At 35.6% G+C, this 13484-nt stretch overlaps 1 protein-coding gene across 11 annotated transcripts in view; it reads left to right on the top strand.

The window, feature by feature from the left end:
- The window catches only part of NUCB2 (nucleobindin 2), a 48306-nt gene extending 35482 nt beyond the window's left edge, over window positions 1-12824 (top strand). For 7 of the 11 annotated variants that reach the window (XM_078058337.1, XM_078058340.1, XM_078058341.1 and 4 more), the window contains 9 exons: window positions 2783-2886; window positions 3924-4109; window positions 4301-4391; window positions 4995-5053; window positions 5150-5242; window positions 6303-6392; window positions 11199-11369; window positions 11873-11954; window positions 12447-12559. In XM_078058337.1, the coding sequence (XP_077914463.1) occupies window positions 2783-2886; window positions 3924-4109; window positions 4301-4391; window positions 4995-5053; window positions 5150-5242; window positions 6303-6392; window positions 11199-11369; window positions 11873-11954; window positions 12447-12454 (884 nt within the window). In that variant the 3' untranslated portion in view covers window positions 12455-12559. Of the gene's footprint in view, window positions 1-2782; window positions 2887-3923; window positions 4110-4300; window positions 4392-4994; window positions 5054-5149; window positions 5243-6302; window positions 6393-11198; window positions 11370-11872; window positions 11963-12446 lie in introns of those variants that run through there. The other 4 variants (XM_078058335.1, XM_078058344.1, XM_078058336.1 and 1 more) reach the window with 4 other exon arrangements.
- The last annotated feature ends 660 nt before the right edge of the window (window positions 12825-13484 follow it).

Here is a 13484-nt window from a genome sequence, read left to right as displayed (position 1 = left end):
ATGTGTAAATATATGTGCGTATACACACACACACGTATGTGTACCTATAAAACATACATACATATATATGTACATATTCATATTTTAGAAATAAGTTCACACAGTGCTAATTCTCATCTATTTCCAGAGATTTCTTTCTTTTTTTTAAATTTAAATTCAATTAATTAACATATAGTGTATTATTAGTTTCAGAGGTAGAGGTCAATGATTCATCAGTCTTATATAATACCCAGTGCTCATTACTTCACGTGCCCTTCTTAATGTCCATCACCCAGTTACCCCATCCACCCACCCCTCTCCCCTCCAGTAATCTTCAGTTTGTTTCCTATGATTAAGAGTCTCTTATGGTTTGTCTCCCTCTCTGATTTCATCTTGTTTTATTTTTTCCTCTTGTCCCTATGATCCTCTGTTTTGTTTCTTAAATTCCACATATGAGTGAGATCATATGATAATTGTCTTTCTCTGATTGGACTTATTTTGCTTAGCATAATACCCTCTAGTTCCATCCACATCGTTGCAAGTCGCAAGATTTCGTTTTGATGGCTGAGTAGTATTCCATTGTGTATATGAACCACATCTTCTTTATCCATTCATCTGTCGATAGACATCCTGGACTCTTTCCATAGTTTGGCTATTGTGGACATTGCTGCTATAAACATAGGGTGCAGGTGCCCCTTTGGATCACTACATTTGTATCTTTGGGGTAAATACCCAGTAGTGCAATTGCTGGGTCATAGGGTAGCTCTATTTTCAACTTTTTGAGGAACTGTTTTCCAGAGTGGCTGCATCAGCTTGCATTCCCACCAACAGTGTAGGAGCGTTCCCCTTTCTCCGCATCCTCACCAACATCTGTCATTTCCTGATTTGTTAATTTTAGTCATTCTGACTGGTGTGAGGTGGTATCTCATTGTGGTTTTGATTTGTATTTCCCTGATGCCAAGTCAGAGATTTTTTTCTTGCCTTCCATGATTCCATACTTGTACATTCCTCTTTCCTAAGTGAGAATTCTGACTTTTAAACAAATCAACACATGTACCTATTTTGCTCAGTTCTATAATCCAACTGAAATAGTCCAGACTCACTCTACCTATTCAACTACAATACACTGTAGCTTGTTTTTTGTTTTTGTTTTGTTTGTTTGTTTTTTAAGTAGACTCCATGCCCAGCGTGGAGCCCCCCCATTTTTTTTTTTTTTTAAAGATTTTATTTCTTTGACAGAGAGAGACACAGTGAGAGGGGGAACACAAGTAGGGGGAGTGGGAGAGGGAGAAGCAGGCTTCCTGCTGAGCGGGGAGCCCGATGCGGGGCTCGATCCCAGGACCCTGGGATCATGACCTGAGCCGAAGGCAGATGCTTAATGACAGAGCCACCCAGGCGCCCCTAAAAATGGGGTTTGAACTCACAACCCTGAGATCAAGACCTGAGCTGAGATCAAGAGTCAGACACTAGGGCCGCCTGGGGTAGCTCAGTAGGTTAAATGGCTGCCTTTGGCTCGGGACTGAGCCTCATGTTGTTGGGCTCTCTGTTCAGTGAGGAGTCTGCTTCTCCTTGTCTCTCTGTCCCTCCCCCTGTTCCTGCTCTCTCTTTCTCTCTTAAATAAATGAATAAAATCTTAAAAAAAAAAAAAGTCAGATGCTTAACCAAGTGAGCCAGCCAGGTGCCCCAAACTGTAGCTTGTTTTAAAAAAAATGTTCACAAAGAAAAATAATTGATATGTCTTTAAAAATAAGTCCTAATCCAAATGAATTTACCTAAATTATATTTTTATTGTTCCATAAAGGATTCATTGGAGCAGCATACAAAAAATTCCTTCATATAAATTTTAGAGCAATTCTTTTTAGAAATTCTATGTAGGGGGCACCTGAGTTGCTCAGTTGGAAAAGCATGCGACTCTTGATCTCAGGATTGTGAGTTTGAGCCCCACTTTGGGTGTAGAGATTGCTTAAAAATAAAATACTAAAAAAAGGGAAATTCCACTTAGGTCCTTTTTTTTTTTTTAAGATTTATTTATTTGAGAGAAAGAGAGAGCGTGAGAGCATGAGTTGGGGGAGGGGCAGAAGGAGAGAATCTCAAGCATACTCCTCACTGAGTCCAGAGCCCCGACATGCTGCTCAGTGTGGGGCTCAATACCACCACCCGGGAAATCATGACCTGAGCCTAAACCAAGAGTTGGTAGCTTAACTGACTGAGCCACTCAGGCGCCCCTCTACTTAGATCTCTGATGAGGGCAGTATATTAGAGTTTATCTAATTAAAAGTAGGAAATATGGTAGTTTTACAATAATAAAAAAGTTTTTACTATTAATTATACTGATAGTCAACTAGCCTTTCTAGAAATAATTTTTTTTTTAAAGATTTTATTTATTTATTTGACAGAGAGAGACACAGCGAGAGAGGGAACACAATAGGGGGAGTGGGAGAGGGAGAAGCAGGCTTCCCACAGAGCGGGGAGCCTGACGCGGGGCTCGATCCCAGGACCCTGGGATCATGACCTGAGCCGAAGGCAGACGCTTAACGACTGAGCCACCCAGGCACCCCTCTAGAAATAATATTAAAGTGTACATATTATGTTGTATTCCTTTCTGGATTCAAGGATATCACTATTGCCTAGAATAACAATATGTACAATATTCTAAAAAAATATGAATGCTTAATCTAAAATTTTGAATATTCTTATAAAATCCTATAGGAATAAATATGAATACTTATGCTTATATATCATTTATATTAATGTTTCTAGCTTTTAGTACTTTATCATTTACAGTTTTCTCATTTTCTTTCAGATACGGGCATAGACCACCATGCTCTTCTAAAACAATTTGATCACCTAAACCACCTGAATCCTGACAAGTTTGAATCTACAGATTTAGATATGCTCATCAAAGCGGTGAGAATAATTCCAAACAATGTTGTCATTGTTGTGCCTTTGAGGTTTTGTCATTTGATAAGTAAATTCAATGAAGTGGTAATATAACATTTAGATACTCTCAAGAATATTTTTAAAGGGAGATAGCTTAACATTTATTACTACAGATAATAATATGGCCATAACGGTCTGTAACCCCTTGCCCACAATTCCAAAATCCAAAGCACTATAAAAGCTGAAATCTGGCTTCAGTTATAGTAAGGCTATTTATAGTTTTTATTTAGCCTACATAATGTGAATATTCATAGGCTTTGCTGAGGAAGTACTAATCTGTTTGATTATAGACTCTGCAAGGATATTACACAATATGGCATAAATGCCATATTCTTTTTCTGAAAACTAGAAAATCCTGAAACATATCTGGGCTCTGGGATTTTAGATAAGAGTTTGTAGGCCTCTCATGTTGTACTGTATGGAGTTACCAAAATGCATGTTGTAGCCTGGCTACGAGTTTAGTTAAGTAGTTAGAAACAATTCTAGTGGGCGCCTGGGTGGCTCAGTTGGTTAAGCGACTGCCTTCGGCTCAGGTCATGATCCTGGAGTCCCGGGATCGAGTCCCGCATCGGGCTCCCTGCTCAGCGGGGGGTCTGCTTCTCCCTCTGACCCTCTTCCCGCTCGTGCTCTCTGTCTCTCATTCTCTCTCTCTCAAATAAATAAATAAAATCTTTAAAAAAAAAAAAAAAAAAGAAACAATTCTAGTTTTCTATACTGTATAGATTTGATATAGTCCCTTCCTTCTTTTTAAAATCAATTTATATATTACTTACTTATGAAGAACTCTCTAAAGTTGAGGCTTGCTTTGAACTATGAGTTTCTTTTAATGCCTACATTCTGGTAATAATAATAATGACTAAAATAAAATGGCAGAATTTAAAAGAGGAGTCCAGTGTTTTCTGGACCTTTTATACTACCTTCTGTTAGAATATGCTGTATGCAAGAAAGCCCTTATTTATATTTTCAAATACTCCTTGTTATTTAGTTTAAATATTCCATTATAGGCCACAAGTGATCTGGAACACTATGATAAGACTCGACATGAAGAATTTAAAAAATATGAAATGATGAAGGAACATGAAAGAAGAGAATATTTAAAAACACTGAATGAAGAAAAGAGAAAAGAAGAAGAATCTAAATTTGAAGAAATGAGGAAAAAGCATGAAAATCATCCCAAAGTTAATCATCCAGTAAGAATTATGACTTTAAGAAACCATAATTAGATGAAGATACTTCTTTGAGTATCAGATAGAATTTTATCATAAGTTATTAGTACTTTAGAATCTTAATTCTGCATAGTTTCTCAAATTTGTGTTTTATTTTCAGTCTATATACATAGATTATATTTTGTTTTGAGCATTTCTTAAAAATTGATTCACAGGGAAGCAAAGATCAACTAAAAGAGGTATGGGAAGAGACTGATGGATTGGATCCTAATGACTTTGACCCCAAGACATTTTTCAAATTACATGGTAACAGATTTGATACAAATATTAATATTTATGTCTGCTGTTTGAAAGATTATAGTTGCTTTATTCTTAACTGGTTTTTGTCAAGGTCTGCTATTGAGTCCTATTGACACTAAATGTTTAGAATTTTTCTCTAGGGTAATAGAATAGTCTTTATTGCTGACCTGCAGCATAAAATACTTTAAGTCAGTAGCTGTGTCTTTTACCTGCTTTAACTGCTGACTCATTACGACTTACTGTAAGGTTCTCTGTAAACTGAAGGTATTTCTGTGACTAGCTAGGTTATATCTAGCACACTTTATGCTATAATACTAAAATTTACTTTTTTCCCTGTCGCGTATTGTTTCACTTTATATTTTTGAAAAAACTGGTTAAGATATATTTTTCTAAAAAAAAAACCTAGTGTGAATTATAAATTAATAGTAAATTGTTATCAGTTGGACTGATGTGAGGCTTCATAAAAAAGGAGGAAACATCTTTATGTAGCACATGGATGCTTCATGTTAGTATCACTTCTGCAAGGCAGTTGTGAAGAGTTGTAATTTATTTATTGATTTTCGAAGGCATTAAAATCAATTTTTGCATTTGTGACTTTTTAAACTTCAGATGTCAATAATGATGGCTTCCTGGATGAACAAGAATTAGAAGCCCTATTTACTAAAGAGGTAAATGAGTTCATTTAAGTGTTCAGCATTTTTGCTCTCTTTTTTCCTTCTATTATTTTCCTTCCTTTTATGTTCATTTTAAACTTTTCTTTTTAGTTGGAGAAAGTATATGACCCCAAAAATGAGGAGGATGATATGGTAGAAATGGAGGAAGAACGGCTTAGAATGAGGGAACATGTAATGAATGAGGTATGTTTTAAAATTTTAAGATTATATGTTATTTCAATGGATTATTCAAGTTCTTGCAATAAATCTTACCATAAAGTGGAAAATAAATACACAAAGTAGTTATTTAATTGAATTTTGCATTTTTTGATCCAGAATATTCGGTAGACTCCCTTAGTGTAGATAAAATTATTTTGTAACTACTTTAAAATATTTTAAAATTTAAAAGGTTTTTATTTAAGAGATTAAGATGCTGTTGCATGTCTTTTAGAAGTAAAAGATAATGTAGTCCAAGATTTGATATTTTAAAAGGCTGTGTTTTTATTAAGAAAATCCAAAAAATCTAATACAGTAATGGTTTATAACAACGTATTTAGTTCTTGTTGACATTGTTAAGCTGAGAACTTTGGTCATAGACATCAGAGGCCAGTAACTAACACCCACTGTTTTGCGTCAGTGATTTTCACCTGATATTTGAGCTATTGGTGATGAATTGGGATTTCTGTTGACTGCTGGCATCCCAAGTGTCAAATGAATTTCTTTGGCCATTATGGAGTTCACTTTTGCAACTGAATGGCTGTAAGAGCCACTGAAGAGGATTGGGAGTGGTTGTCAACTTTAATTTTGATTTATTAGTTGTTTTTAAGAAAAAATGTTGAGAGCATTTTAATGTAAACTCCTTTACTCTTGGCTAACACAGTCCTCTTTCTGGAAAGGTTATTTTTCTTGGGATTCCACACGGTGTGGTGAGGGAGGAAGACCATAATAGCCTAACCAGTCGGATCAGCAGACTCAAGCGTGATGATCTTTGAGTATCAGGAGTATAGATATCTCACTGTATTTTCAAATCTGAATAATCCAGAAGATAGCAGTATCTATTTTCTGATTCTACTATAATGTTGAGTGTTCTGGTTTTCTTCCTTCCAACCCTCCACCCCCCTTTCTGTGGATGTTAGGCTAGCCTTAATTGCTGTACATTTGTGTAGTACCATCCACACAAATATATAGCAATTGTCTAGAAGACAATTTCTAGTAATATGAGAGTTATTTTATTTTACATATACATTTTTTTTTTTTTAATCAGGTTGATGCTAACAAAGACCGATTAGTGACTCTAGACGAGTTTTTGAAAGCTACAGAAAAAAAGGAATTCTTGGAGCCAGATAGCTGGGAGGTAATAAAACCTACTTGAAATGGGATGTATGGTTCAAGAAATTCTACATCAGTTCATTCTACTTTTAACTTTTATTTCCCATTATGTTTGCATGTAGAGCCTTACTGTCTCGGCTTTTCAATAAAATGTCACTATAAAATAATGAACTTGATTTTTTGGAAAGCTTGTGTCAATTGACCTCTTATTTGTAATCATGTTACATATAATTAGAAGTCTTTTTAAAATTTTACTTTTTCTAGTGTTCGTTCTTGAAAATTAGAAATATAGATACATTTAAAGAATAAATGAGAAGTTACCTATAATTCTACCATCCAGAGGTAGACACTTAATTTATGCATTGTATTATGACAATTTGGAAATAGTTTGTATCTTTAGTATATGCATATATAGCACACAATATAGAGTGTACTGTCCCATTTTTATTTTATTTATTTATTTATTTATTTATTTATGAGAGAGAGAGCAAATGAGGGGGAGGGGCTGAAGGAGAGGGAGAGAATCTTGAGCAGGCTCCATGCCCATCATGGAGTCTGATGTGGAGCTCAGTCTTACCACCCCGAGATCATGACCTGAGCCGAAATCAAGAGCCAGGTGTTCAACCGACTAAGTCACCCAGGCACCCCTGTCCCATTTTTAATTTACGTATACACATAAACTCCTACCTCTCTATGTATATTTTAAAAGATTTTATGTATTTATTTGAGAGAGAGTGTGAGAGCATGAGTAGTGGGAGGGGCAGAGGGAGAGGCAGAGGGACAAGCAGACTCCCTGCTGAGCTCAGAGCCTGATGCAACTCAATCCCAGGACCCTGAGACCATGACCTGAGCCGAAGTCAGAGGCTTACTGGATTGAGCCCCCCGGGCACCCCATCCTGTCTATATAGTCTTAAAATGGCTTCATACTGTATAAATGTCTTTGTATGTTTGGGAAATTCTGTGTTTTTTAATGTTAACAATATTTCATGATGCCATTCCTCAAAAAACAGAGTTTAGAAATGACTCCTTAGCATGCAGTTGTGTGATTATAGCATAATTTATATAACCATTTGAACAGATTTAGCCATTTGGGTCAATTCCAATTTTTTTACTGTAATAATTAACACTATGATGACTCTACTTGTTCATACATATTTGAGCATCTATAATAATTTCCCTGGGACTAATTCCTAGGAATAGAACTATTCTCAAGGTTTATGACCATTTTTAGTTTCTAAATACGTCTTGTCAAATTGCTCCCGAGAGGTATACCAATTTATTCCATAGTTTACTGTGCATACACATTTTTAAAAGAATAGTTGAGAGGTAGCAACCAGAAGAGATTGAAAAAAAAATTGTCATTTTTTTTTTTTTTTAAGATTTTATTTATTTGACAGAGAGAGACACAGCAAGAGAGGGAACACAAGCAGGGGGAGTGGGAGAGGGAGAAGCAGGCTTCCCGCCAAGCAGGGAGCCGGATGCGGGGCTCGATCCCAGGACCCCGGGATCATGACCTGAGCCGAAGGCAGACACTTAACGACTGAGCCACCCAGGCGGCCCAAAATTGTCATTTTCTATACAAAATCTAAAAGATTACCATTTCAATTAGGTTTTTAATTGTTCAGAAAATAGTTTGAGATAGGGTGACCAACTGTCCTGGTGTAGCCTGGACTGAGGAGTTTCCTGGGATGTGGGAGTTTTTAGTGCTGAAACGAGAACAGTCCCAGTATGACAGTTTATCATCTTAGTTCGAGATTAAAGAAATCAGCTTTTTTGGTTATTTTTTCCCTAATATTTATAATATTTCTGCCCTTTGTTGAAGAAGAAGAAGAATCCTCAGGTGCTTGAACATGCGTTCCCATTATTGCTTCTGGTGAAGTAGAGCAATCGATAATTACATACTTTTTTTCATTTTAACATAATTTTAGATTTTTTTACAAAAGAGTTATAAGAATAGACAAGGAATTCCTGAATACCCTTCCTCCAGATTTCTCATTTTACTACAGTTATTCTCTTTATCTCTTTCTCTATTTTTAATCTGTGCATATGTGTATTTATATATAACATACATAATTTTTTTGAGAGTAAGTGGCACATGGTGCTGCTTTAACCTTAAATACTTGAGTGTGTATTTTTTGCAAACAAGGATTTATCTTGCATAACCACAGTAAAATTATCTATGGCTACACACAAAAAACTCTTTTCCATTCTCTAGACTTTATTGAGATTTTTGTTAATTTTCCTAATACTGTCCTTTATAGCAAAAGAAAATCCAGAATCATATACTGAATTTAGTTGTAATGTCTTCCTAATCTCCTTTAATCTGAAACAGTTCCCAAGTCTGTATCTCATGGCGTTCATGTTTCTAAAGAGTACAGACCAGTAATTTTGTAGAATATCCTTCAGTTTGAATCAGTCTGCTGTTGCTTTCGGATTTCTGGTTTTGGTAGGAATACCACCAAAGTGATGCTAAGTGCATCATATCATGAAGCATATGCTGCTGATTAATTTCATAACTGGCAATGTTAATTTTGATTATTTGGTTAAGAGACTGTCTACCACGTTTCCTCACTGTTTTCTCTTTTGTAACTTAAACTCTTATTTTGTCTAATCCACCATACTGCCAGAATCAGAAGTCAGCATTTAAAAAATATCACTTGACATCATATCAAAAGTATTTCCAAATATTAATTGTAAGCATAACTTTAATAGTTATGGAAGTGCTTAACTGTTTTCTCAGGGCCAGACACCCATTTTTTTACTATTTATTTTAAAAAGGTAGTGCTGCTATAAACACATTTTTATATAAAGCTTATTATGTGTTTAGGGTTATTTTATAGGATGGATTCTCAATGTAGCACTACCAAGACCAAGGGAATCTTTTTAGGGCAGTTGATATATTTTGTAAAAGTATTTTTCAAAAGAATTGTACCAATTTACACTACCATCATTACCACTGTTTTTTTTTTTTAAAGCATCTTCGAGGGTATACTTTGAGATTCATTATCTACTAATTTTAGCATACTTGATGATTCTAGCCAGAATCAGTTATTACAATGACTATTGACAAATGGTGATTTTCTAATCATCATTCCTTCTACATTTATTAGTTGGCTTGCTGCAGTAAGGAAAAGCTATCCCTTCCCCCTTTCTGTTTGTTTGAGTGTAGATTCATGGCTTATTTTATTCAATAAGCTTGAACCTTACTATCACTACTTATTTCGATGCCCAAATTGCTCCAGATTTGGCTAGTGGGAGTTTCTTCAAACTGACTTTTGTATCCTTTTGGCATGTTACCTATCATTCTTTGAGGACTTCCTTTCTTATTAGCATAATAAGATGATGTTCAAGGCTCATCTTGTTCTTTCTCCATCCCGCCTCTGGAATCAGCCATTTTTCTGAGGAGCACTGGTCCCTTTTAGTGGAGATCGTTATCACAGACTGGGATCTGGGGCCCTGGATGTGTTCCTTGCTACCAGAGAATCTTTGCTTCTAGGCTTTGTCAGATAATAGAGTTGGGTAATTTAAAAAACATTTAAGTGGGGCGCCTGGGTGGCTCAGTCGTTAAAGCGTCTGCCTTCGGCTCAGGTCATGATCCCAGGGTCCTGGGATCGAGCCCCGCATCGGGCTCCCTGCTCAGCGGGAAGCCTGCTTCTCCCTCTCCCACTCCCCTGCTTGTGTTCCCTCTCTCACTGTGTCTCTCTCTGTCAAATAAATAAATAAAATCTTTAAAAACAAACAAACAAACAAAAACATTTAAGTGTGTATGTGTATATTTATATATATATATTTATATTTGTATTATGTCTATCTGTATATGCATGTATTATATACATACACAGATATACTTACATTCATATTCATCCTGGTATATTTAGGTATCAATATATATTAAAACTTAATGAGCTCACTGGGGCGCCTGGGTGGCTCAGTTGGTTAGGCATCTGCCTTTGACTCAGGTCATGATCCCAGGGTCCTGGGACAGAGCCCAGTGTGGGGGCTCCCTGCTCAGCGTGGAGTCTGCTTCTCCCTCTCCCTTTGCCCCTCCCCCACTCATGCCCGCTCTCTCTCTCTCTCAAGTAAATAATAAAATCTTAAAAAAACAAAACACAAACTTAATGAGTTCACACTGCTACCTCCTGAAATTTCAGTCCAATGCCTCCAATTCCTGTACAACATCCTATTTCTTCCTCTTTCCATATTTCATATGAAACCTGGCTCCTGTTTTCCACAATATTATTCCACTTATTTCCTCAATCCTAGGATGGTCAGAGTGTTTCAGATTGCTAAACTCTGCAAAAAAGAATTTATTATTTGTTTAGATTTTTGTTGTTGTTTTTAACCTGAGCATATAGTCTGAATACTCTGATCCAAAGTTTCTTGATTAGTTCTTTTTTCCCCCTTCTGTTTTATTCACTTAAAATAAAAGTATAATTTATTTTCTTTTGTTTATAGTCAATTTGGGTTTTCCTGTCCTTGTGGATTTTCTTTCTTCTCTTTTCTCGAGTATATGAAACACTGACAAGTTTCTAAAAATCAAACCTGTACGAAAAAGGTGTATTTAGAGAAATGTGATTTCTTTTCCCACATTCTCTCTGTCCTTTCTACCCAGTTCTCTTCATTGTTCTGTAGGTAACCCATTTCATTAGCCTTGGATTTTTCCTTTTGCTCAAATAAATACATAAATATATATTTTTTATTTCCCCTTTCTTACCAAAAAGGTGTATTACTATAGAGACTCTTGTACTTTACTAATCATAGAATTTTAAAAGCTGAATCAAACCTTGTTGTATAGCCAAGATTATTCTTTCCTCAATTTTTTTCCTTTTAGACACTGGATCAGCAACAGGTCTTCACAGAGGAAGAACTGAAAGAATATGAAAATCTTATCTCTTTACAAGAAAGTGAACTTAAGAAAAAGGCAGATGAACTTCAGAAACAAAAGGAAGAGCTACAGCGTCAGCATGACCAACTTGAGGCTCAGAAGCTGGAATACCATCAGGTGGTATTTATAAAATGATTGCAGCATTAAAAAGAATTTTAGGTGTTTTGGTAAAAGCGTGTGTTTTTTGTAATAGAATATTTCAATGTCCAATTAGCTATAGTATTTTAAATTTTAGTATTTTTTTTTTTTTAAAGATTTTATTTATTTGACAGAGAGAGAGACAGCGAGAGAGGGAATACAAGCAGGGGGAGTGGGAGAGGGAGAAGCAGGCTTCCCGTGGAGCAGGGAGCCCTATGTGGGGCTCGATGGGATCATGGGGCTCGATCCCAGGACTCTGAGATCATGACCTGAGCCGAAGGCAGACGCTTAACGACTGAGCCACCCAGCCGCCCCTAAATTTTAGTATTTTAAAAACTGCTTTGTTGAATATTAATCTAAAGTTTGAAGTTTGAATATCTCATTTTGGAAAACAGTTTTCAATTAGTTTGTTGTGGTTTGTCAAAGGTCATGAGAAAATAAAAGAATACTTACTTTTAAGACATTCTTTTTCCACGCACTAGGTCGTACTGCAGATGGAACAAAAAAAATTACAACAAGAATTTCCTCCATCAGGGCCTGGTGGAGAATTGAAGTTCCAGCCACGTATGTAACTTTATTTTTTTTTGTTTAAGGAAATTAAAAAATTGAATAAATTGAAATCTACGTTTATTACAGATGTAATTTCAAATCATTAATATCTATGGTATTTACTATATATTTGTGGAACTAGTGCAACTCATACTACAGAAAAATGTAGTACAGAAAAACGTACAGAAACAAGCCTTCTAAAATGTCTATGCATTAGCACATTTCAAAAGCTATATAATTTGATAGCTCTATGTGAAATGATTTATTTCAAATTATTCACAATTCTTTCTAATCAGTTATTGGTATTGTCAGAGAACATGGTTTCTTAATTGTAATCTATGATTAGCTAAGCGTATTTTAAAAATGCTTTATATTTATATTTACATATATATATCTACTAATTTTAGCATACATATTATATATATATTATATATATATAATATATATAAGGAGATTCAGAATAAAGGGAGATACCTTTAAAATGAGAGCATTTTTTTTTTCAAACAGACATTTAAAGTCCGAAGTCCACCAGAACTTGGAAGAAAACTGTTAAATCAACATCTGTGTCATCTTTTTACCACCCTTCCTTTTTTTCTGCTCAATAAATATTTTAAAGCATATATGGAATAAAGGAAGATACTTTTTAAATGAGAACACATCTTTTCAGGACACAGATATTTAAGGATTGAAGTCCACCACAACCAGGAAGAATACAAACTCAGTATCTGCTCTCACTTTCATACCTCTCTTCTTTTTAATTTGTTCTCCTTTAATGATTTAATTAAGTGGCCATAATTATGCCATAATTTAATGAAACTATCAGTATCTGTTTAAGTGAAAAAGTTCTGTATTGCCTTTAAAGTAAATTTATATTGTTGTCACTTACTCATAAAGATAGTCTTTTATAGGTGCTTATCAGCCCCTCTCTCGATAAAAGTCTCTCTTTGATGTTAATAATTCTTCTTCTGAGAAGATTGCACTTTCCCCCAGTGTTTCCTGGTAACTTCTTCCTACTTCCAGAAACCTTACCTGCTAGAAATTCTTCTACTGAGTAGCTTTTGCTACCACTTCAGGTCATTTTTTGGTTCATATTTTTGCTTTCTACTCTATTGCTTAAGATCAGGTTCTGCTACAAAAACCCAGAAAAACCAAAGATAACAGTGTTTTAAACTAAATAGGAATTCTTCCCTCTTCCATAAAGGAAATCTGTAGGTAGGTGGTGTCCAGGTTCCTACCTCTCTGTTCTGCTATCCTCAGTGCATGGTTTTTATCCTCAAGTTACCTCATTCTCACTGTCCAAGATTGCTTTTGGAGGCAGTGGGCAAGAGGAGGAAAAGGAACTTCCCCCCCAGTTGCATCAGCTTACTGGATTCAGTGTTCCTGGAGAACCACACAACATTTTAACTTACATCTCATTGGTCATGTAGCTGCTAGGGAAGCTGGGAAATCCATGTGGCATTGGGACCAGCTAAAAGTGAGGATCTTTAACTAAAGATGAAGGAGGTCATGTTTGGTAGGCAACTTTCAGTTTTAACCCAGACAGCT

Source organism: Halichoerus grypus, chromosome 11 (assembly GCF_964656455.1).
Source record: "Halichoerus grypus chromosome 11, mHalGry1.hap1.1, whole genome shotgun sequence".
Taxonomy (NCBI): Eukaryota; Metazoa; Chordata; class Mammalia; order Carnivora; family Phocidae; genus Halichoerus; species Halichoerus grypus.
The sequence above is the reverse complement of the archived record's forward strand: the minus strand, read 5'-3'. Positions and strand labels throughout refer to the sequence as shown.